The following is a 25,969-nucleotide window of genomic DNA, read 5'->3' on the forward strand; positions in this document are numbered from 1 at the left end:
CCGCCCCGGCGGCGCTGTCACTTCCTGCTCAGCGGTGTCTGTGTCCGGGTCGCTCGCCGTTCCCTGAGCAGCCGCTACCGCCCGGTTCCCCGCTCCCGCCCCGGGGGCGACACCCGCTTCTGGGAGCGGTGCGGCGGCGGGGCCTGCCCGCGCGGCGAACGGGGGGGCGGGTGGGCCCGGTGGGGGTGGGGAGGAGCAGGGCGGGACAGGGCTCCTCTCGTCTCCTCACCGCCGGTCTCGGGAGGCGGCGGCGGCCGGGGGGCGGTAAGCCCGGGGGGGCCTCGGCTGCGGGCCCCGGCAGCGGGGTGGCCCCCGCCCCGAGGCAGGACGATGCCCGTGAAGAAGAAGAGGAAGTCCTCGGGGTCGGCGGCTGCAGCGGCGGACGACACCGGTCTCAAGAAATGTAAACTCGGCAGGTACCGTCTGGCGGCGCGGCGGCGCCGCCCGGCGGGCAGCGGCGTGCGGGGCGGGCCGGGCCGGGCCCGCGGCGGCGGCTGTTGCCGGCTGTCACGTCCCGGGCGAGCGGCCGCGGGCATGGGCGGCCGCTCCTCCGCGGGCGGGGGACCCGGCGGCCCCGGCCGTGCGGCGGCTCCGCTCCGCACCGCGTGCCCCTGGGCTGCGGCTTCCCTTTGTGCGGCGGCCGCGGGGCCCGGGGTGCCTGGGGCAGGGGTTGCACCGGGGCGGTGGGCACCTTGAGGCGGTGTGGGGCCCGGCCGGCTCCGCGCGGTGCCTCGGTCGTGCTGGCGGGCCTGTGTTCGGCCGCTTGGCGCAGCGCCGGTGGGCATGTCCCGGTGGCGGGGTGTGCTGGTGCGGGGCGCTCGTCGTGCGGGTCACGGCGCCTGCGTTTGGCTTCTTCCCGCTCGGGAGAAACACTACGGAACTGCTCCCGTTCCCTGCTGGTTTTGCCTTTCACTGTACCGGTAGGGCCAATTGCAGCACTTGTCCCCATATCCATTCTAACCTTTTGCCTGGCGCAGGCAGCTCTCCTCGTTTTAAGGTTACCAATACTCTCAGAGTGTCTACATTAAATCGTCTCTTTTTTTTGCAGTGAAATGGAAGGAGAGGTCAGCACACTCCAAAACAGAATCAGGAAAGGTTTTTTTTAATAAATACAGGAGTCTGAAGCATCTTGTTCATTAACTACCATAAAAAGACCACTTATGCCATGATACACGAAAATTACCATTAGAGTGATAAACCATTAGTATGGTGTAGCAGGAGCTTCCAGTGTGGCTTCCCTAAAGTAACTGTATGCCTTCTTCATCTATGGGAACTTGTTAAGTATGTCAGTAAACCAGTAGTTACGACAAACGTCCTGAGGACATAAGAATACAAAGGACTTACGAAATCAATGCTATGGGAATGGCTATTGCAAGAAACTGTGGCATACAGCCTTTCTCATAGGTTGACCAAGCTTGAACTTAGAAGTACCCTGGCTTTTATTTTGTTATGACTGTTCATTTTGGATAACTGTTCCAGAGCTCACTTTCTGTGGTCATTAATGATCTTTTAGTTTCAGTCTAAATTTATTCATAGCCAGTTAATAACCATTCTTGTGCCTGCATTATCCTTTATATAATGCTCCTCCCATGGTTCTGCCTCTTAGTGTATTTGGAGTGAGCGCTTGTGTTTACTCATACTTTATTTTGTTAAATTAAACAAGCTAAATTCTTCTGGTTTGTAATACCGATTTTCAGTTTCCTTGCTCATCATAGCTCTTCTCTGTATCTGTTCCAGTTTCAGTTCATCTTTCTTGAACACTGACCAAAATTTTATGATCTTCATTTCTTTTACTTAAAAAAAAAAATCTTTTGAAAGCTCCTTAAAAAAAAAAAAAAAGAAAAAAGACTCTACAGGAAGTCGTTGGGCAAAAACTGTGATGTGAATGAGAGTTCACACTGGCTGATCACAAAATATTAGATACACGAGCATTTCTGACATAGCATTCTTATATAGCAATGTTTGTAATATTCTTTAATAAAAGCAGTGTTTACAAATTGATATGTATTAAATTGGATAAAACCAACAAGCAGTAGCATACTGTATGGCTCTGTTTCTTTCTGGTGACTTGTGTTTTTAATGGCAGTTTAATGGATGCTTGTCTGTAGTACATCTTTAATTCCAGCTTTCAGCACATAAGGCTTCATCTCGGAAAGCGTTGCTTTCTTTTCCAGTGAAGCTTAAAGTGATACATGGGAGATAAAGTTGTTCACCACCTCTCAGAACGGAACTGTTCTTTTCCTTCTTGATGTTTTCACTTTAAAACTGCAATGTAGGAGCTGCATAATTTTAAATCCTCTCATACGATTAGCTTTCACCTCATTCTTAGAAATAATCTTAGCTTGTTCTAAAAGTCTGTGACTTGTATTTGAAAGGAGTGTGCATTGGAAAGGTGCTGCAACTGCTTACTGACTAAAGATGCTTCATGTGGTCAGTGTTTTTACTGGAAGAAATCAGTTATTCTATGTATTCTTTTGAAGAATGATAAATTATGAAAATTCACTTTCTAGGCAAACTGGGTTGTGTGTCGTGTAATGAAGACAATGTGGGGGGGAAGCTGTGTGTGCTGAGCAGTTTTAGTCTTGCCATAGATTGCATATTACTATTCCGGTATGTGTACCAAACATCTATAGAATTTACAGATATTTAGTTACATGTTTAATGTAAACAAATTGACCGAGTTTTCTTCCCAAATTTGGGTGCCTAACTATAAATAGCCTGACTTTTAAATATGTCAAACTCTGCAGCTCCTGTTGACCTAAATGGGATCTGTGCATATTCAGCAGTCTTGAAGATCATGCTGCTTATTAGAGACCTAACTTTAAATGCCTGTATGTATAAATATAAGTAGATAATAAGGCATTTGAATTACTGAGTAGTGATATTTTGACCATCTGTGTGTGGGGGTTTTTTTTGGTTTAATATCTACAAGATAACAGTACTTTTGCATTTCAGAAAAAGTAATAGTTGCAATAAATTGGGCTATGAGAGGGTTGTATTTCAAGGTAATTTTATGTTTGAACAAGTGTTGAAATAGAATGACAGACAGTTGCCCTTTAACAAATTCAGCTTCGTTGTTGATGTGTATTGACTTTGTGAAACAGTTCAAATAGCTTGAACTAATAAGTTATTTGGAATATAATTTTAAATTATTTCCCATTTCTCATATTAAAATAATACTTATCATCCTTGTGTTTCTATAAGCTATTGCAGATCACAAGCCTCTGGTAAAGTAATAAGTGGAGAGGAACATTTTTCAAGCAAAAAGTGCCTGGCTTGGTTTTATGAATATGCAGGTAATATGCAGTGGATTCATATTTAAAACTATATGGTTTGGTTTAAAACAAACAAATACATCAAATATTAGTTGCATTTTGCTTTTTTTATGCTGATGTAGACATAAAAAATATGTCCATATTTGCTTCCTTATAACATGCACTTGAATTAGTATAATTTTTACTATTGCCTTTTCAGTTATTTGTTCTTTTTGACTTTTTCTTCTTTACTCTGTGCTTTATAACTTACCATGGTGTTCTTTAAAATTAAATAACTGATGTTGGACAGTACAGTGTTGAACCAGGATATACTGAATGATTCTACTTCTTGCTTTGAAATGGACAAGTGGAAGTCAGGACATTAAGAGACAGTTCAGATAGATGTTTATTTCTCTAACTAGATCTTGTTTACAATCAGATTGGAAGGATAATGAAATAGTTCTCGTGATTTTCTGTTTTACAAAATGAAATAATAGATGCTTATACTCTTTTTCCTATCTGAGAATCTGTCCTAACATTTTTTATATTCTAAATAACAAATGTTTCATTCAAAAGTGTTAGAAGTAGCCTCTTTCAAATAAATCAGAATTGCTGTCCAAGTAATAGTTGCTTTCAGTGAATATGCAGTGTATTTTACAGAATTTATTAGACTATTACTGCCATTTATTTACCAATTACACGGTTAGAAATTCAGGATCTGTAAACTGTTATTAATTTCTTTTCTTGTCTAGTTACTACTTGAAGACCATAATAACTAGTTGGTGATTAAAACTCATTAATGGCCAGTTCTCACTATGAAATGAGCTGATGATTTTTGTTCCAGAGATTGGTTTGAGTATATTTATCAGAACTGATATTTTCCTTGCAGTCTTTCCACAGTAATGAACTACTCCTGATTCTAGTAATCTGCTTTCTAATTTAGGTTTGAGGCATACTCTTTTGGAGTAAAGAGTCTTTTCTGAGGAAAATAATAATACTCAGTTAATTTTCTGCTGATGAGTGTGCCTGCACATACTTTTAACTTTTTTAAGGCCTGTAAATTTTGTTTTTGTTGTTGAGTCAAGAACTGAATGTAGGAGGTTATACTTTGTTAGTTAACCAGTAATCAAAATATGCTATGTTTCTAGCATAAAATAGAATTCCAGTGAAATTATATACCATAGGAGATTAAATGTTTCCATTAAAAGAGAAAATTATATACACACACACACGTGTGTGTGTGTATGTATATATATGAATTGTACATATGATTTCTGGGCCAAAACCACTGATACAAGTTTATACTTGTCATTATCAGTGAAGCCTTGTATGTGTTTCTCTTCATAATTTAGACTTGCAATTTTTTTAACACATTCTATGTAAGGGTTTCTCAAAATCACATGGCAGTGCTTTGCTTATCTAGGCAAAATGTTCTTTGCAATGTTTTTCAAGAGGTAGGGGTTCATGATCTTAAATGTGAGTTGCACTTTATTTTCCTGTAAAAGTAGCCATTCTCAATAGACTCAATATTGACTCAATATTCTCAATAGAGTTCTCAATATTCTCAATATTCTCAATAGACTCAATATTGACTATGTCCTTATCTCACAGTGAGTAATTATTCAAAGTACATTATCCAGACTCTTAAAAAGAATTCTGCTTACAATAACAGCAGCAGATACAGAGGGAGACAGGTATCATCAAGGGGAAAAAAAGGACTATTGTGTCTATGTATAAACAGCAAAATTTGCCAAAAAAATCATTAAATGGCCTGTTGTTTTGGAAGATAAAGCCTTTACCTCTTACATGGCTTCATATCCACTAAAACAATGTTAGCATAATGATCCAAGACACATCAAAATAGCATGTCATAATATTTGGTTGCCCAGTAGGAGTCATTTTTGGAACAGGCTTAGCAGAAATAACTGGAACCAGAGAGAGGTTCAGGGAAACAAAGCATTGTAGAGTGTGCCTGTATGTGCTCTTTAAATACACTATTTTGCTGCTTTTTAGAGGCTTTTTGTTAAAATGGAAAAGTGACAGCATAACACTAACTGTTGTGGTCCTAATCAAGTTATTTTCATTGCAGTCATAAACCTTTTTCTGCTTTGTACATGGATAACATGCTTAGCATTTTTCTGATTTATTGTTATCACTCTCCTCATATTATTCAGCATCATAAAACTAACCTTGTGTTATTTGAAGATTCCTCCTCTTCTGTGTTAGTGCAAACCCCATAATGTTAACACCATTGAAAGAGTAATATCTGCAATAGTAGCTCAGACAGAATTAATTTTTTTATTGCTGATAAAATAACTATTTGAAGAACATTATTCATAGAGTAACTTCAGCACAGAGTAGCGATACCCAAGTTGTCTTAAAAACAATTGACCGCCACAATTATTGGAGTTGATCTACGTCAATGTGAAACTCAGTGGAGTCTTTTGAAAACTCGCATACGCAAATTAAAATAGCATGTCTGCTGTTGTGGGGAGGCAGTGCACAGCATAAAAGTTCTGGTTTAGTTTTGCTTTTAGTTCATAGTGTTACTTCATATGTAATATGCATGTCTCCACATTGCAGTTGATAGAATGGTTCTAAAGTAAAAGCTACTTAATGGTGTAATTCAGTGTTTTTAAAGATGGCTTGTATGCAATATAGTCTAATTATTGGTTTTTGTAACCTTTGTGAGCAGTGAATGTTACTTAGATTTCAATCTGTTTTCTTTTTGGTTTTGAAGGTCCTGATGAAGTTGTGGGGCCCGAAGGAATGGAAAAGTTCTGTGAAGACATCGGTGTTGAGCCTGAAAATGTAGGTTTCTTGCACGATACTATTAACACTTTAAAAGGGGGTATTGGATAAGATTACATTCTGTGTAAAACTCTTTAACTTCAGTAAGCAAAGAGTTGTTTATGGTTCTGCTTTTAGGAGCTGTTCTAAGATATTTCAGCTCAACACATCAATTATGCGTGGCTGGTGTGTGAAGTTTTTTGTTTGTTTTATTATAGTAATACGTCATTTTCAGAAATTGAAATGAACGGAAAAATTGCATATAGCTGAATTATTAAATGGTAACAAGTATAAAGTGCAAGCATATACAACATTTGCTAGAATGTTTGAATAGAATTTTCTTCTTCGACATCTAGAAATTAGCCTTTTCTTACATACTGACTCCTTTTTCTCTCCTTGTTTTTTTCCCCCCCTAGATTATTATGTTAGTTTTAGCCTGGAAACTAGAGGCTGAAAGCATGGGATTTTTTACCAAGGAAGAATGGTTAAAAGGAATGACCTCATTACAGTAAGAGTGATTTTTACATATATAATAAAATGTTCTAATTTTATATTTGTACCAGTAGCTTAATTATTCTTGCCCTCAGTTTCTTGTGCATTGGCAGTAAGACCCAGAAACTCTTGCTTTTCAGTCTGGTCTCGGTCAACAACTGGAAGTAGCTACTGTTGTTCATCAAGTTGTGAATCTGATGAGTTCACCCAAATGATAAAAGTTTTGTCTAAACCTAGTAAGTCAGGTTTTGGTGGCTTTTTTTTCTTACAAAAAATATGTTAAAATATCATTCTAGTTAGCAGACACAAATAAGTAGATCTGGAGATACCCATAAGCATATCTCAGCACTAGTATTCTAGAAAGTTTTTACTGATTTCTAAGCTTTATAGATGAGGACTGCATTGATAATAATTTTGGTTGTTAGTGTTATTTATTAGATGCAGGTCAGAAGCTATGCTTAATGTTTAGGTTAAATAACACTTTTTCAATTTATAAATAAAATTCTCGCTCCTTCTGCTTGAAAGAATTTTTGGTGAGATAATGCTCTGCCTAAAGAGGTTGTGTCTTTCATGAAACTAATCAGCTTTTTGCAAGGCGTACTTCAGTTGTCGCTTTTTGTTTTTTCTTCATGAAACTACTTAATGGTACATGAATTTTTTAAGGGTCACTTGTTATGACACTGCATTCAATATTAAAAATGTCAGGAAGCCACTGTTGCAGCTACAGCATGGTGGGAAGGAGGGGCTGATTTGACCCTTGGAGTTGGCACAGTTGCCCTATCAGTTGTGAATTGGTTTGGGAAATTGTATTGGGCAGATACTGCATAGTCTCGAATAACCAGAGGGTAAGTGACTCTGGCCTGACTCTCTTGTACAAATCTTATTTGACTTGGGATCAGGCTTCCAATAGATGCCTTGATTGTTTTGTGACTATCAGAAGCTCTTAAATTTAGTAAGAGCTGGAATGATTAAATTGCCTAAAATTCAGGATGACGGAGATTAAATTCTGGGTGCATACATTTTTAGGTGCAGTGAATGGGTATAATTTGGTGACTTCTCTGAAGTACTTAATTTTTATGCCCAAATGGAAGCTCTCAAGAGTTAGCCAGTCTAGCAGAATGCAAGCACAAAGATGTATGAAATCGGGCACCTCTTCAGAGCCAATATTATAGACTTTGTTTCTAATAATCTGCTGTGACTAGGAATCTTCTGGTTCTTTTAAGAACAGAGCTAGTCATGCTGTAGGCTAGATGTGTTTAAGACAGAAAATATGGTACTGTTGTGCATTTTTATCTAAACAGACTTGTGATCAGAGCACTTGCCTAAGCCTAAACCAGTTAACCTGTGTGTTTTGCTTCCCCTGGGTGTGCTCTAATAGCAGGCTGTAGACTAAGCAGCTGGATGAAACAGTGACACTCACGTAAAGGAATTCAAGATTCGTTGGCTTAAAAAGAGAATATAAATCTGTAGACTTGCGCTGTTTGTGCTTACTGGGAAGGGAGGATCATATTATGGGATTGCATCTGGAATGGGGGAATCTAGTTTCTCTTGAAAGGTATGACAAGTTTTGAAGGAGAAGGATTTTACGCTCTTAAAGCAATAGAGTATTATTACACTCTTGCACAGCACTTTTTATTTTTGCATGAAGAAATTACATTAAAATGCAATAAAAGGCCAGAGTGTATTCTAAGTCAGAGTTATATTACAGAATCCTTATTTCAAAATATGTGAAATGTCGCATAAGGTAATTGCATGAACAAGATTGTGTGGAATTCAGCTCCATACTAAGACACCTAAATGTGTGGTTTATGTGCAAGAGCTGGATTTCTTAAACTGTTACTGCAGTCTTTGGAGATCTTGTCAATATAGTGGAGCCTAGGGAGGTATTCAGTCTGCCCTAAGACCTAGTGACTGGTCACCTGAATTGCTCTTACGGGTTGGTTGGCTAGACCTCTATGAATGGCAACACCTAAAGCTTAGAGACCTAAATCTAATCTACAGTTAGATGCCAACATTTGGGTGCCTGAATCCTGAAGTGACATTCTTTTTGTGTGTGGTTTTGTGATATGCTGATGAAGTTTGTTCTTTAGAGAGGAGGAGAAAAATAAATATGTGATAAGGTATACACTGTCAAAATTAAGGTGGCTCAAGCACTAAGTAGCAGTTTGAGACTTAAACAACTTAAGCTGCGAAAGTGAGGTTTCTAGTATATCATGTTAGTAGGGTGAATTCTGCCCTATATATATATGAGTGTCTGTATATATGTGTATATATACAAGTTCAGTGCCTGAATCTAAGTTCATCACCTGAAGCTCTTTTCATAGTCAGCAGAGAGAAACAAGTACCTCTGCTGGGCCATTTATTTCAGCTATTTTAAACACCTCCTTAGGATGAAATGAATAGCTCTTAGGAAGTGACTGTTTATCTACCTTTGCTTTAAAGCCATTGGAGGGTGAATAACTTAAGAGTTGAGCGTTGCCCTTTACGTACCTGAGTTAAAGGAGAAGCATACTCATGTATTTGTCAGTTGTAGGCTTTACAGACCTACAAAGAAAAAAAAAAACTAGTTACAAAATTAAGGTGAAGGAACAAGGATTACAATTTGTGATTTTATTAAACTCCAGATAAGTCATTGTTTGAACTAGGTAAATACAAAGAATTTCATGTGTAAGGGAAGTGAGGTGTAAGCAGCTGTATTGTCTGAGTACTTCCCTCTGGCTATTTTTTTTTTTAATGTAAAATTTGGCTCAAATTCTAAGGTTAAAGTTGAGCTTTTGAAAATGAGTGGCCAGGTAAAGGGGAGAGAGCCAAAACAGATTCCAACTGAGGGAAAGATAAGGTCATGATCTCATGTTTTTAGGTACAAGAGAAGCCACAAGAGAGTCAGGAAAGTCAGGTTTGTAATGTCTTGCTGTTCGCACAATTATTAGTAAAAACAACTTATTTGGGTTTATTTTAATGATAGCCTAATATCCGCTGCTTTTCCAATGAGCTTTTTGATTGTTATTGCCTTTCTTTCTGTTAATGTTTGTGAGGCTAACACAAAGCATAGTGTAAAAAACCTTTTTATTCCAGTATAGTGTTCAATGTATACTGGAATCTAAACAATTTCTGGTCTCCAGACCTGTAAATCAATTGACATAGTGAAACTATAGCATTGTCAGGGCATGGAAAAGATGTCTCTGCTCTCTTAAGCCATTACTTCCTTGGACCTCTGTATGCTCCAGTTATAACATGGAACCTAAATTTCAGAAGATCCTGTTTCAGTGCTTGAAGGCTTGATGGGCTAGGTGGATATAATTTCATTTTTTCTTTCTGGAGTGCTGGATGATGGCAAGGGAACTCTTCTGTAGATTAAAAGACCTTCAAACTACTTTATATACTATCATTAAATGCTTTTGGTTTAGTTTGTATACATCTTACTAATCTTTCTTTTTAGTAAATAGCGTGGCCAGCAGGAGTAGGGAAGTGATCATGCCCCTGTACTCGGCACTAGTGAGGCTGCACCTCGAATCCTGTGTTCAGTTTTGGGCCCCTCACTACAAGAAGGCCATTGAGGTGCTGGAGTGTGTCCAAAGAAGGGCAACAATGCTGGTGAAGGGTCTAGAGCACAGGTCTGAGAGGAGCGGCTGAGGGAACGGGGGTTGTTTAGCCTGGAGAAAAGGAGGCTCAGGGGAGACCTTATCGCTCTCTACAACTGCCTGAAAGGAGGTTGTAGAGAGGTGGGGGTCGGTCTCTTCTCCCAAGTAGCAAGCGATAGGACGAGAGGAAATGGCCTCAAGTTGCGCCAGGGGAGGTTTAGACTGGATATTAGGAAATTTTACTTCACTGAAAGGGTTATTAAGCATTGGAAGAGGCTGCCCTGGGAAGTGGTTGAGTCACCATCCCTGGAGGTATTTAAAGGACATTTGGATGAGGTGCTTAGGGACATGGTATAGTGGTGGTCTTGGTAGTGTTAGGTTTATGGTTGGACTTGATGATCTTAAAGGTCTTTTCCAACCTATACAATTCTGTGAATCTGTGATTCTGTAAAAGACAAGCATGTGTGAATAATTGTGAAATATGAAACATTGGAATATCTGAGTAGGAGTTATTGCATCATCACTCTGCCATGTTAGCTATGCCTCAGATGAACTCTCCACCTCAACAGAAATCAAAATAGGACTGCTTTGTGGTGCTAATTTAAGTTGTTAAAAATATGATGTAGTGATATAAAGAGAATGTAGTAAGCTAATGTCTAGTTTTGTTGATCTTGAGGTAACCTTATTTAATGCTATCTTTCAGTAAAGGCAGTTCAAGAAATCACATCTTTTTCTACTCTCTATACAGGACTTTGGTGTTAATTCACTTGTGCTAATTAGGAGGTTGTTCTGACTTATAATCTTCCTAACAGATTTTTTTTTTCCTAAGTATGGGTGACCTCAGTCATCTTGTTTATGGTGCAGCCACACAAGCAGCTGTATCTCTATAAAAGAGGAGTTTAACAGCTCCTTACCTCACTAGTGTGAAGAAAATCAGTGGCCAGGTGTGGAAATGCCTTAAATGGCTTTAACACAGATAGGTCCCTGCATCGGGCTTCAGCGGGTGCTGCCTGTCTGAGTGTGATCCATTTGACTGACTGGTTTTAAATAGGTTGACAGTAGCTCAGGAGTCTTGAGGCTTAATAATTGCACATTTTCATACCAACTTTTTTAAGACAATCAATTCTGCATTAAAATGCATATAGCCAATAATACAGTAGACAATAACAGGAATTCTACTTTGTACTTAAATTTATGATTATTTGAACAATTTTAACAAAATATTTTGTGAGAAATGTAAACATACTGAAATTTGTGTTTATCCATGGTATGGTAAATAATCTGAGTCAAATTACATTTGACAAAATGTGTGGTAAAGCCCCTTTAAATAGTTTATATATAGTCATTAGTACACTAACAACGTGAGCATTTAGTTAGGTGTTAAATAGGTAGATTTGTCCTCAAATGTAGAAGACAATAGTATTGCAGTATGAAGCTTTGAACATAGAAAGAAGAGATATGAATATATAAATGAGATCCCTTTGTAGCATAGCATAATACTGTTTTAAGGGTTAAACGATAGAATACATAGACCAATTAGATGGCTGAAGACAAAAAAAGTAATTTTATCTTTAGTTAAATTTGCCAAAGCTTTTTTAACAAGATTTCTTTTCAACTCAATGCATGGTTTATTGCAAAATATATTAGTTCTTGTCATCTGAATATGCAGCCTAAGTAGCTAATAGTTTTATTTATTTAGCACTGATCTTGGCTGGGATTCAGTGCTGCTTTAGGTAGATGCTGCTAGAGACAAGAAATAACAAAATGCTCCATCAGCTGGAATTGCTACTTCTTGCAGCCTAAGAGGGCCAGACAGACAGACAGACGTGCACGCACAGCCTAGCAGGCCTGAGGAACAGGAAGTATCGGCTGTGGGCAAAGTACAGCATCAAAGTACGGCATCTCAGCGACCTGCTGCAGTACTCCCGAAAGGCCCTCGCTATGGCTGCTGTGACAAGTCCACAAGGAGCTGTTAAAGATGCAGATGTATTCTCTGAGAGGCGAGCTGCCAGAAGGGGGACACATTACCAAAGGAAGCAGTTGTGTACATCTGCTGTACTTCTGAAAGTATTGCTTCTGTTATGCAGGATACAGGGCAAGGTGGATTTTTTTTTTTTTTTTTTTTTTTAAAGCATGGCAGCTATTTTTGTAAGAATAAAAGGTGATATAATATAACAACTGTTATTTTGAGTGAGTCTTTCCTGGGGGATTAGCATGTGTAAATCACATTCTCCTCTGCCATTGTTGGTGAATCTAACCCATTTTCTCTTTGGAAACAGAAGTCCTTGCTAAGTAAAATAAGTAGGGATCATCTTTTCTGCTAAAGGGTTATCCTGTCAACTGGCAGACCTGTACATTCTCGTACAGCTTGTGAGTTTTCAATTGAATAGCTACTGACTAATCCAGGTGATAGGCTTATCAGAGCTTGCATTTATCAGTCATAAAACACAAGCAGACTAGTATGTTTTGCAGAGTGCCTTCTCAATCCTGCCACTCGTAAATATGTAGTCTTGAAGTGTGTGTTTAGAGTTCGGTTTTTTCCAAAGAGATATGGCATAAAGCCCTTATTTACAGCTGGATTTTACTACCTTAATGCACACTGAATACAGTTTTCTCCAAACTTTCATAGTGATTGAAAGATAAGGTAATGCTGGGTATGAATATAAATTACAGAGTATGGCATAAAAAGACTACTATTTGAGAAGTAAAGCAGAGACTTTGTATTATGTTGCTCATACATTTAAAAAAAACTTGCTTACAGGAGCCAGGCATTCATCATTTCAGTGAGCTGCAGATGTTGAGCATGTTCAGTGTTCTTTAAGTCACTTTCATAGTATTACTCCTGCTGATTACATCTGCTGATTGCATTTTGGTGATTTTAATTTTTTTGTGTTTGGCATTTTTTTCATTGTCCAAATGTTTTGTTTTGAACTTTGTTTTGAACAGGCTGCCCAGGGAAGTGGTGGAGTCACCATCCCTGGAGGTATTTAAGAAGTGTAGATGTGGTGCTTAGGGACGTGGTTTGGTGGTGGACTTGGCAGTGCTAGGTTAATGGTTGGACTTGATTATCTTAAAGGTCTTTTCCAACCTAAACGATTCTATGATTCTAATGTCATTTGTTTTTCTTTATTTTAAGGTGTGACTGTACAGAAAAATTACAGAGTAAATTTGACTTCTTGCGGTCACAATTGAATGACATTTCATCCTTTAAGAATATCTACAGATATGCCTTTGATTTTGCAAGGGTAAGACTACTGGAATGTTAGAGAAGTTCTTATTTTAATTATTCAATGAGCTTGTACTTGAGTGGTTATTATGCTTTCTTTTATTCAACCTTAGGATAAAGACCAGCGAAGTCTTGATATTGATACCGCAAAATCCATGTTAGCTCTTCTGCTTGGAAGAACTTGGCCACTGTTTTCAGTATTTTATCAATACCTGGAGGTACAAGTTTCCTTGACTTTCTGAATGATGGCATAGTAGTTGGGCTGTTCTGTGAAAAGATTTCAGGGTTTGTGTTGTTTTGCTCAAGAATGTATCCGTATTGCTCCTCTTTCCTTGCTCAATGTGTTATGAAACAGTGATGTTCTTGTACGCATCGCAGATCCCTTCCTCTCTGTGCCCCACCCCCCTTCTCTTACCAAAGGCAACTAAAATTCTGTCTTAATTAGACTATAAAGGTAAATTTAAACTTAAATAATAGAGCCCCAGTAGTCTCTTCAGCTGCATCTGTGCTGAATTTCAAGTTTGCTTTGTGTAGATACAGTATGTAGGTACCTTGAGCTCTGGCTGTCTCTGAAAAATTTTGGGCAGCTCAGCTGCAAGTGACTTAGTCAGTAATGTGGACGTGTGTAGGTTGTGGAGCATGCTAGGCTTGAGACTGTTCCTGGGCTTCAAATCAGTACTAACATTGCAAAGTAGATGTCCTTATGATCACACTACGTTGTACCCTGGAGAGAAGAAGATTTTTGTAGTCGTTCATTCTGGAAATATATCTGAGCTAGGTATGCCCCACTTCAGGGCAAGATGAAAATTTACCAGTTTTTGAAGTTTAAGAGTGGTGACTTCCAGATTCCCTGGTATTTTGATTTTGCTCTGATCTTTCAAGAAACCATTTTATGTTGTTTCAGAACTAAGAAATATGTACATGTGTGGTATTTTAAAAAAACGGAAAACCAAGGAAATAGTAGCCATTTTTACCCATTAAATTGTTAGGAACTGATTGAAGATAAAATGAGAGAAATGAGATGCAGCATTACCAAATGTCACTTGACATTTTAATGTTCTGAAATTATTTTCCCTAGCAATCGAAGTATAGAGTTATGAACAAGGATCAGTGGTACAATGTGCTAGAGTTCAGCAGAACTGTCCATGCGGATCTTAGCAACTATGATGAAGATGGTGCATGTAAGTATTCATAACATTTTGCTTATTCAACTATTATTTCAGTATTTTCAATTTGCATAAAACAAATTTCTGTAACAGAAACAATACTGTAAGGTATGAAATACTTCTCCAACAATGCATAGAAAAACTGTCCTGATAACCATCCATCTTCAAACTGCAGATATTAATTGTAGTAGTATGTCAGGGGTATGGTGGTATACTTAAGCCAACTTATATTCAGTTGAGGATCTAGTGAAGCTGCTTGCGACATGAAACTACAGACTTACAAATAGAATTATAGAGAGCAAACTCTCATTTTGTACTAATATATAATAAACTCTAGTTTAACTATAAAGTAGCCTAGCTGCTGGTACTTGGGGCTGAACTCTGCACCTGGATGATAGTCATACTATGATTGAATTGCATTAGGCATTCCATTTTGGTCCGTGTTCTAATTATGTGCAATTTTGAAAGCTATAGGAAGAAGGAATTAGTTGTGCCGATTTACAATATAACCTTATTTTTATGCTTTCTGTTCAGTTCAGTGCACCTGTCAGATGTCAGGAAAACTTTTTTCCATAATTCTGTGTAGTGTTATTTGTGCACTTTTTGCCACCCTTGGATTGTCACCCTTGTAGTCATCTTTGAGTCTTAATAAGCATTTGACCATAGGATTGACATGGATGTTACCTAGACCAATAATTTTAACCTTCATACTTTAAGAGAAGATGTTTGAAAGACATTGGCAAACATAACTCCAAGTTTCATCTGTTTGCAGGGCCTGTACTTCTGGATGAATTTGTTGAATGGCAAAAAGTTCGTCAAGCGTCATAGCAAGAATTCAAAAGAAAACACAAAAGTTTTTTTGGTGCCCACCTGTACACAAACTAATGAGAAAAAACAAAGGATTGCATTTTCATTCTTAAGAAAGACTTTACAGTAATTTTTTTTTTTTCCTTTTTTAAGGAAATTTTCTTGTTACATGTGATATGGGCATTGAACCACACCTCTTCTGAGACTGAAAGTTGGAGTTCTTGTTTTGAGTCTTATGTTTATAGCATTTATTTCAGAACAATAAAGATTCAGATTTGTGACAAAGGCCTAAAAGTGAAGAATGTCCCTTGAATGTGAGTGTGGTCTCTATTTTTAAAACCAAATCTTTAAGATTATCTTTCTCAGAAGTGCCCTTTGCTATGAATTTTTGAAGACCTTAAAAATGCTTAACTGGCACTGTTGCTTGCTGATGGTATGATTGTCTTGTGTGACAAACACTAGAAAGAATGACTGATTTTTGGAGCCCTGGGTGGGAGTGTGCTAATTTGCGTATTAAGTATTGGTCATGGGTTGTGCCACAGTTTTCAGCTCCTTGTGGAGATAAAGGCCTTAAACTCTTTTTTTTTTCTTTTTTTTTTTTTTCCCTCCCCCCTCTTCTTTTTTGTTCAGTACCCACCCAGTGGCATGGTATTTAATGGCAGGCCCTTTTAAAGCAGAAAGGTGTAGAGCATATGGCTCTATATGCAGAATGGCTGAAAACTAGTTGCCTGTACTTCAGATGGTGAACACAGACACTCTTTGGTACAGTAAGGCAGCTTCAAATTTTTACTACAATTTAGAGTTTGGATGGCTTTGTATAAAAAGTGCAATTTATATTTTAAAAGGGAAAGCTGGAAAGACTTGGTTTCAAGCTTTGCGCTTCTTACATGTTTTAGACTGGAAGCATTCACAACATGACTTTTTTTTTATCTTCCTGGATGCTTTTCATAATGTAAGTCAAGAAGAGACTATTAAATTACCTACCTTTGACCTGTATATAACAGGCTATTCATTTTTACCCTGTTACTCCATGTATTGAGTCCAATTACTGCTGTGATTGCCCTTTTAGGCATTCAGCATTTGTGGCAACCTTTAAATACAGTAGAAGTTTGTCACTCTGCCTTCCTGCCCTGGAGGCCCAATGCCACCCTTGAGAAGGAAAGGGATTTTAATGAGTAAATGTGAGAAACCAAAACAGAATGAGAGAATGAAGCATTTGTAACTTCTACTTTATTATATAAATATATTATGTAGACTGTGATAATGCCATGAGACTCAGTCAGTGATCAAGGCCTCATTGTGCCAAATATTTCAACAGCTTGAAATAAGAATAGACAATGTAAGCTAGGCATGACTTGAAGATCTTTGCCTCAGGGAAATGACTTCTGTTTTGCACATCCCTTATTCAGACTAACGAGCATGAGTTTTCTTATCCTTAAGGAAAGCTTTATTCCCAAGATGAATTTTTTTTTTTTACAAGGAGGGGGGGAAAAAAAAAAAGAAAAGGTGTGAGGAGAAATAATAAGTAGTGGGACAAACTAGTAATGTGTACCTGTGCTCTTGTTCTACTAGAGAGGACCACTCTTGCAACTTACTCTCCGGACCTGCTTGCTGTGGGCTGCAGGAAGCAATGCAGTGGTGGTCCATGGGCTGTTCTGCAATTCACCTGATAGTGCAGTTGAACCTTAGAAGCTTGGTTCTGCACAAGCAAAAAAAAAAAGCATTGGGGGGAAAAAAGCAAACAAACAGCAGTTGAGATACTTGGAAGATCTTTGCTTGTACAGTGGCTAGTGTCTGTGTGCATGCAAACATATGCACTACAACTGTTCTAAATATTTTTCAACCTTTTTTAAGGGAAATACTTAATTTTAGACCTCCTGTAGGCTACAGCAGTTCTCTTCAATATATTACAAGTTGTCTATTTGCATTGCTGATAATGCTGATTTCACTCATAACAGAGTGCCTTTCATTTGGAAATTGCCCTACCCCACAGAACATTAGTGCCGGAATGAGATTAACTTCAAGAGTCCCAAGGTCTACTGGTAGAGTAAGGTCCTAAGATGCACAGATGAACATGCACCAATTAACTTATGTCAAGGGAAGTACTGCTGTATACTAAATCTCTGTACGGGCACTGATTCTGAAATTACTTTCTCAAATTCACTACAATGACTCTCCTTGCCTCGTATGTTTAGTCCCCATTATAACTGGGAAATTATCTTTCCAGAAGTTTTGAAATACCAGTTAGAAGATAAATATTTTATAGCGTGATTTTAAAAAAAAAAAAAACAACATCTTTTTTAGGTAACTGCGAACTGTTGTGAATTCAATTTAAACCGCCTGGTCCTAGAGGATGGTATTAGAGTCTAACAGTAGGAGTGATGCATCTACCAATCCAAGGTGGTCAAGTACTTACCGTTAAGGTGTAAGACACTATGTGATGTATCATTTGTATCTCTGTTAAGGTTTTATCAGTATTCCTATAATAAATCCATGTTTCAGGGATTTATAACTTGGTTGTGTGTGTGATTGAAAATCATCAGTTACTGTAAAACTTTGACTGGGAATGAATGTATTTAAACTACTTAAAATCAATATAGTTTTTCAAATTTGAATAAAATAGGATTTTAAGTTATGTTTTTGTGCTCAAAACTGCAATCAGATTTATTGTTTAAATGTGAACTAATGGCTTGTACAGATTGAGCTGATCACTTTTATTAGCTGTCTTTTATTAAATCACCTTGCAGCTTACTGTGGATAAGTGCCAAAAGCTGTTTGTTTATTTTTTTAATTTTGTGCATGTCCACAAGCCAAAACTGAGTTCAGCTAAATGCTTTCTTTAGTCTTTGAACTTTAATTTTGCTTTGCTCAGGTGCATTTCATCTATTGAATTAAAAAAAAAAGTGACACCTTATTTTTCAGTATTCCAAGTTGAAAGTTCACAGATGAAATATGCTGCCACAGTTATGACAAATAATAAAATTGAAGGTGAAATGTCTTCCAAAATTAAATCATAGTGGTGTCTATGTTTATGTTTGTAAACTTCACTTTACTCTCACTTTCATTTCTTTATATTAATTCTTCCTAACCTAACTAATTTTTTCTACTTTTCTTAGACAACTAACAGTTTTGGTTGTTCAATCTGAAAATGCTCACCTGTTCATGGAAAAAGCCATACTGGTAGATTGGAATGTAATATTTCTCCTATGTAAAAATGTGATCTTGAATTAAACAGTCATGTATGTTTACCTATGTCTTTAACTGTATATGTAGTTTTGATCCAATTGATCTTTACTGTTTAAACATCTAATTCTTTACTAATGGCTGTAATTTCACATTTCTATATAGCGGAATTTGAATTTTGCATTTGAGATTACTATGGATACAAGCTTGGTACCAATCACAGGTGGCCCAAAAGGCCATTGTTTTTCCACTGTTACGGTTCTTCCGTATCTCTCAAAAGCTTTGAGCTGATATATTGATATTGACTGCACAAAAATTGCAAAAGGGACCATAAGTTTAACGTTTCTGGTGTTTTGTTCATTTTTTTTTTTAAGCTAGTGAACAGTTCTTTCAATACGTTATGTACAAACTTGTACAGGTTTAGCTTTGTTAAGTATGATGAATAAAATGGTATGTAATAGGGCAGAAAACTTTTTTTTTGTCATGCTGCCTCTTTTTAGTTTTCTTTTGTGTATGTGTAACTGTTCTTAAAATCACTGAGAGACTTAATTCCAGCAAGATTGACCAGTCTAATTTCTAACTTAACCTTACTGAATAACTTCTTTGCTCCTGTGTGCATATAGAGAAAACAGAACTTGATCTCAACTGGGAGCAACAGCAAACACCATTCTTGATTATATCCCATGTTATTAGGTGCTGATAGAACATAATGGTCCTGGTAATTAACTGTCATGAATTATTCATTGGATGAACACTGTTCCAACAACCTGTTACAACACATATGAATGAAAAGAGAAGGCGCTTTTCTCTCTTCCCTGGCCGCATATCTCTTGAGTCACTCGTCTGTTTTTAGGAAAGGACTTGATGTTTTCTAGTGTACTCTTCCATAGGGTCTTTCAGCGCCCATTACAGAAAGGATCAAAGCCAGCATCCTGTCATATGTTTGAGTTAGTGACACTGTTTTCCTTGCAGACACAGCTTGTTCCACTTGCGATACTTTCTAGTTGTTGAGGTCTGATGCCATACCTGCCTCAGGACACTTCTCTCCCAAAGATCATCAGTCTCTCTCAGACCTAAGGCAATGCCGGTTTGTTGTCTCCACAGTTCCACTTTACCTTCTTTTGATAAAGAAGTTCCCTAAGCCTTTCTGAGTCAGTAGGATGTTCAGAGGTATGCAAACCAGGCATATCTATATCTACAAGCGATGGCAACAGTTCTGTTACTTCTCTTTGCCTTTGTCTTCTGTATTATCGTTCTGTATTTCTTTCCATCTCTGCGGGAAAGGACACTGTAGTGTTAGGTAGGCATGTTAAAGACTGAATGTGTACTGCAAGATGATGTTGCCTAGTGTTATCTTAATTTTTATTTTTAAACCACTGCCAGGCTTGTCATCAAAATGAAATTAGTTTCTCAGATTTGTATATCACTTCATCCAGACTCTAAACTTTAATCTTGCTCCCGTTTTTATGTTAGCTAATCAGAGTATGACATTCCCTATATATTGGGATCTCCTTAGCTTTTTTTTTTCCTGAATAGTAACTGACCATAACAACAATGACGGAACATGTAAATTATTGAATTTCTCTGTTTTATAGGTCTTACAGTGGACAGATTTTTATCTTAATGTGCCAAGTACTATTTCTTAATCCAAGTTGGTTCCAACATATTTCTGTTGAATGACTTACTACTTTATAACTTATTAAAACATTATGGTTGTTCCTCTAGAAACTATGCCTAGTGATAAAGATGCTTTAAACACATAAAATTTTTCAGCTTTTTAAATTTAACTTCTTCCCTAATTTTGACAATTTAAGAAAAAAAAAATCACTCCATGTTTCATGGGTTTTGTTCATGTATGTATTTTTATCAGCTCAGTAGTGAATGAGTGCTGATTATAAAATAATTTTAAGGTATTTTTGGCTGATTTAAATTCTAGCTAATATACAACTTAATTCTGAAAACAATAAGAAAAAAATACTTAATTTATTTTCACTGTTCATTTTATGATAGTGAATTAAAGGGCTAGAATATAGTATTGTCAGCTAGTTTAATTTTTTTCTGATAATAGCACTGAGGTGATTCTTTTTAATTTTTTAAATATTAGAATATTTCAGGAAGGCTTACTGTGCCTATTGTAGTAATTTAAATTATAATAAAATGAAATGGTAGTTGTGACTTGTAGCCTTCTAACTATTACAGGCTTATTGTGAAATTATTTTTTGCATTCAAAATCAGTTAACTCTAAATCAGTTTTTCTAATGAAAGAGGAAATATTATCCTATGATGTAATGCCTCTATATTTAAAACTGATAAATAAATATGATAAACTTCAACAGCTAATATTACATCCTCATCGAGTTGCTCAACATACTTCAATTTGAATATGGAAAATACGTTAGTTAGGACACCTGAATGAATGATTCAGAACACATCTGAAATAAATCATTATTAATCTATGAGAAACATAATCACTTTAATTTTTTGCAGATAACAGCAACCATAAGAAGAGGAACATTAGTTCTATGAAAAGTAGGTCCTCTGTGAACCTGGCACTTGCTTCTGAGTTATGCTTTTGTGTAGTAGTTCGAGGTATTGGTTCTACTTGCATGGATCTACAAAATGAAGAAAACAGTTTATTCTCTCGTGTGTTTGATTTTTGCATCAGGGCTGAGTAGTAATACAAAGCAAAGACTGGTGCTGGAGTTCCAAGGGCTGGGCATGGGTTGTGACACTGTGATTTTTGCCATGATGTGAAACAGAAATATTCATGGCACACAGGGGAAAGAATAAGAAATATATCTGAAAATAAAGTACAGTCATATCCTACCATTTTCCCCTTTATTTCCATGCTTATTTGTTTAGCCAGGGAATGTTCTGTCCCTATTTCAGACTTATAGTCTGTAGACATGCACATACATTTTTATATATTAAAAAAATATATATAAATGTTTTCTATCTGGTGTTCAACTTGGTGGAAACTGCCCAGAACGAGTATGAAGGTGAAAGGAGAATTAGAAAGCAGGTTCAGTTCTCCTTAGCTTTCCTATAGCATATGTACATTTTTGGGGCTGTGGAGGTGGCTGGTCACCTTTCTGTTCTATGCAAATCTCCCTCAATGGTGGTTTTTCTGCATTTGAATGGTTCTGTCCTAGAAGCCAGTTTAAAGTTTTGATAGTGTAATGCTGTTCCCTTCCTGAATCTTCAGGAGGCTTATTCAAGACCCATTGACTTTAATTATATGTTTTGGGGTTTGTTTTGGTTCACCACCACCACCACCCCCAGAATGCTAATTACTGGCTTACGGAATGAATACTCTACTGTGGAAAAATGTCCTCGTAGATTTGGAGATGCCAAACCTAACCATCTTCATGGGAAGACAATAATTATTACTGACACTTGAGTGAACCACCAGGATATTTACGTGCCAAGGCCTACCCTTTGCCAGTGTTTCTGACTTTTTTTTTTTAAATTGTTTATGGAAATGTGATTTTACATTGTGTATTAAATCACACAAGGATATTGCTGTGTATATGCTGCACAACTGAGTATATGCTGTACTGAAGTTCATTACAATGTATAATTCGTAAATGAAATGCTTACAACTTTAATGATGTAGGGTGTTACAGTTTGTGGAGCTTCTTGTATTTTTGCAGCGTAGTGAGTGTGATGCATAGCTCAATGGAAAATTACTGGTTTCTGAAGTCATGGAGAAGCATCTTAAGTGTCAGTAGCTATTTGTAAGCAGAGAATAAGCTTCAAAACACAGTTTCATTTGCTATTTTATTTTTTGATGCTCATTTTAATTTCCTAAAGGATCACTATTTGTCAGGGAATGTGTTCATAGTCCTTGTTTAATAACAGAAAGAATATTATTTTTCTATTAATTTGAGAGTTTGGGGGGGCAACTAGTGTACTAGCATGTAAGGCTTCAGTTTCATTGTACTAGGTACTGTGTTGTTAATAAAACTTCTGTCCCAACCTAATGACATTACTGTCCTACAAATAAATACTGTGCTTATGCTTTGCATAGTGCTTGTCTTTTAACTAGAACATTCCTGCAATCATAATATTAAATATTTTTCCATTTGAGTACATCATCTATAGTTGCTCAGGATTCCTTAAAAATGTAATTAAACCAAGAACTTGTTTTCTAGTATTAATGTTACCAATGCAAGAGAGAAAATCACCTCGTTCCCATTTATTACTTTGTTTATGTTTCTTGAATGTCTTGGCCTTTACCTCAACATTTCATTTGTGTTAGCATAGTTTGAGTTCACCAATGATGATTCCAATCAAGTTGTATGATTATTTTGGTTAAATTTTGCCCTTTGGAAGTAAGTAACAGGGGCCCAGTTCTCCAAACATGCTTAAGAGTTCATCCTTACGGAAATAAGGTTCCTAATGATTGACAAGACATTTATTTTAGGTCCTTCTAGCTTAGATTTTAAAATGGTTCATCCCTGAATTTCCTGCCATCCCTGAAATAGTGGCTGTCTTAACTACAACAGAAGCAGTAAATACTAAGTGCTAAGCTTCTGCTGCTTTGAAACACCAGGTGGAAGACAGAGGAAGCGCTCACGTTTAGGTTGGATTGCAGGCCAGGTTTATGTGTACATCACTTGGGCTACAGTTTGAAACAGGTATGAAGTTGGCTGTAGTTCTTTTAAGTAAGTTCTTTTTGTTATATTGCAGTGAGAAATAATGATTGCCACACTACATTATGCAACATCTTCATAGATTTAGAAATGGTGGGGCATAGTAAGGCACAGAGAAATAGAAGGAAGTGTCAGGTAGTGTCTGAGATACTTAGATTTTGGCTGGTATAATGCATTACACAAACAAAATTATCTGGTCTTAATTTTCAATTTTTGGATGTTTCCTTATGCAGATGCCTAACATGCTACACAGAGGGCCTGTGTTTAAGAAGATCTGAATATTCAAAAGTGATGGCACTTTTCTTTTGCAACAATGTAACCCCTTGATAGTATTATGGTGGCTGCTAGGAAGAGGAAACCATTTAATTGCTGGATGTTTCCCAACTGTTGGAGAGCCCATAGGAGACATGGGACCAGTGGACTCCTATTCCTTTCTTGCACATTTGTTATAGATGTTATGCTGGACATCAGGACCAGAACATGCTTTGGCTGTCCCCAGCCACATGTGACCCCCCAGACTTTGGGGGGCATTGACTTGAACAATCATTTCAAAATTATTTTTAAAAAATGAAATTAGACACCTGTTAAGCTGAACCAAAAGGGAAGGTTTTGTTTTGAAATAATGGCTTTCCCTCTTTTTAAACTATGAATTCAAAATTTGTGCAAAGAATGTATTTTTTTTTAAATCTGAGTGTATTACAAAATACATTACTTAGGTTTAAGACAACTATGTTGCCTTCTACAATGGGCTTTTATTATGTCTGCCATCAGTGCAACCCACTGTTGTGACAAAATTAGAAATACTCATGTCCCTACTCTCTCCTATTTTTTACTTCAAGGAGAATGTGCCATGTTTTAGAATACTAAAATATAACAGGTTATTTTCAGTTTTAATCCAGAGGTAGGATTTGGAACTTTAAACAGTGCAGCTTAGCAAGTTGACTTTGAGGTAAATCTAACGAGAAAAGTTGCAGTGAACGCTCATCTGCTGATTAAAGAATGTGCATTTAACAAACATCTTGCATATGCTGCAGTACAGCAGCACAATTGGCCCATTTGTATTTTTTATACTAAGATTCATAATTTCATTAACAATTAGACTCACACCTAAATTCTGATCCACAGAATCTCTTAATGGGACAAGAGCCCATCTGTCTTTAGGACTGTCTCCTTGCAAAATACATCCTAGAAAATGAGTGATGACTAACAACAGTCATGCTACACGCTCCAGGAAGCCAATGTCAGAGACTTGTCAGCAGGGCTAAGATTTTAAAATACTATTTTCAAAAGAGATCTGGGAATGCTATCTTTAGGCTATCACGGACACGCAGGTATACCTAAAATCACAGCTGCAGGAATGCACTTGGGGCAATATTCTTAAAGTCCACTTCTAAATGTGTTAATGCAACACATGCACAAAGCACAGCTAACTGTGCAATTAATATGGAAAAATGTAGTGGCTGAGAGAGGTTCTGCAGAGTGAGGTTACTACTGAGAAAGAGTAGCTTTGCATAAACATTGGGCTGTACCCACATAAAAATCCTTAAAAAGAAAAAAGGAAGAAATACTACTTCACAGTATTTACAACCATGAGATTTTAACACCTCTTTCTAGCTCTTTAAATAGTTAAATTTATGTCATTATATAGTCCTATAGAACTCCATGTAATGGATGGAGGCGGATCTGCAGAGTGCTGTGGTAGTGCAAAAGCAATATAGTTTCTTTTGCCCTTGAATGGGACCTTGAAACTTTCTGTGTGTCTAAGAAATGAAGCTCCTTGTTTCTTCCTATAGTCATTGGTGTGCGAGGTATGTTAGGGAGGTCCTGAGAACACAATTCTCTCAGCTGACATTGCCATCTGGAGCAAGATTAGGAGCCAGCATCTAGATCCACCCAAGCCTTTAGGCATACTTTGGATACCTACGTGCCGTATCTAACCTTAGAGGTGACCATAGCTCTAATGGGCCCAGGCTTCTGCTGATTCCCAAGGTGTCCAAATATCTGCTGATGGGTGTCCCCAGAACTGCTGCATTTGACATTTCTGAGCAAGTAGATGCCTAGATCATGTCTAAGCTCTACGGCAGTTCAGAGAGTTGGCACCTATTTTGCTTGTGGGCAAAATATGGGAGGCATCCCAGATTAAACCTAATTGTTTGAGCCACACCCAAAAGACAGCCACGAACAGAGATACTAGTCTTCCTTCTGTCCAGCAGCCTAGTAAGCCTACATGGCTTTTAGGAAAACTCAGATATACATTATAAACTTAAATATTCATTTTAGTAGGGCTTGGATTTCTGATGAGTGCCCTCTCTACCAAGGGGAGTGTAGGGACAGTCTAAATCGACTATTTCCAAATTCTCTTAAAATCACTTTTGACTCTGACTCATAAGTCCAGTTCAACAGAAGAAATAAAGTTTATAACTGAACATATTCAGTGTAGTCTGTCAGCTGAGTAAACAGGCTGAATGTGAATTGGAGACACTGAATGAGTTCATCAGACTATTGGAAGCTAGAGCAGATGGGTCACTGGCCATTTCCTGTGGGAGATGGCATCACTAGCTATCCGGCAACCAAACCTAAACAGGGCATACAGGATCAGCTCTGGTACAGAAGAAAACTACTAAAACTTCCTTGTTCAGCACTTGGAATTTCCTTGGAGATTTGGTCCAGTCCATCTCAGTTTAATGTTGTCCATGAAATAAATGTCCAAGGCCTGCAGAAATTCAGAAACTGTAATAAAAATTGAATTAACAGATTAAAGGAACTCTCACAGGTAGGAGAATGAACTGAGAAGCTAAACCATCAGGGAGAAACA

The 25,969-nt window shown here is 37.6% G+C and overlaps 1 protein-coding gene across 1 annotated transcript; it reads left to right on the forward strand.

Moving 5' to 3' along the window:
- The first annotated feature begins 25 nt into the window (after positions 1 to 25).
- On the forward strand, positions 26 to 16,802 carry DCUN1D5 (defective in cullin neddylation 1 domain containing 5). Its single transcript, XM_075491028.1, has 8 exons — positions 26 to 416; positions 3,205 to 3,296; positions 5,995 to 6,065; positions 6,461 to 6,552; positions 13,254 to 13,362; positions 13,457 to 13,561; positions 14,422 to 14,524; positions 15,282 to 16,802. Exons 1-8 carry the CDS (start codon positions 331 to 333, stop codon positions 15,335 to 15,337), a joined length of 714 nt encoding a protein of 237 aa, XP_075347143.1. The 5' UTR covers positions 26 to 330; the 3' UTR covers positions 15,338 to 16,802.
- The last annotated feature ends 9,167 nt before the right edge of the window (positions 16,803 to 25,969 follow it).

Source organism: Mycteria americana, chromosome 1, assembly GCF_035582795.1.
Source record: "Mycteria americana isolate JAX WOST 10 ecotype Jacksonville Zoo and Gardens chromosome 1, USCA_MyAme_1.0, whole genome shotgun sequence".
In the NCBI taxonomy this organism is placed as follows: Eukaryota; Metazoa; Chordata; class Aves; order Ciconiiformes; family Ciconiidae; genus Mycteria; species Mycteria americana.

Bases quoted from the DNA above. Each gene is read 5' to 3' on its own strand.
- DCUN1D5 (XM_075491028.1), top strand. From the start codon at position 331: ATGCCCGTGAAGAAGAAGAGGAAGTCCTCGGGGTCGGCGGCTGCAGCG. The intron at 3,297-5,994 runs GTAATATGCAGT...TTGGTTTTGAAG, and splicing joins TTGGTTTTATGAATATGCAG to GTCCTGATGAAGTTGTGGGG. The intron at 14,525-15,281 runs GTAAGTATTCAT...ATCTGTTTGCAG, and splicing joins CTATGATGAAGATGGTGCAT to GGCCTGTACTTCTGGATGAA.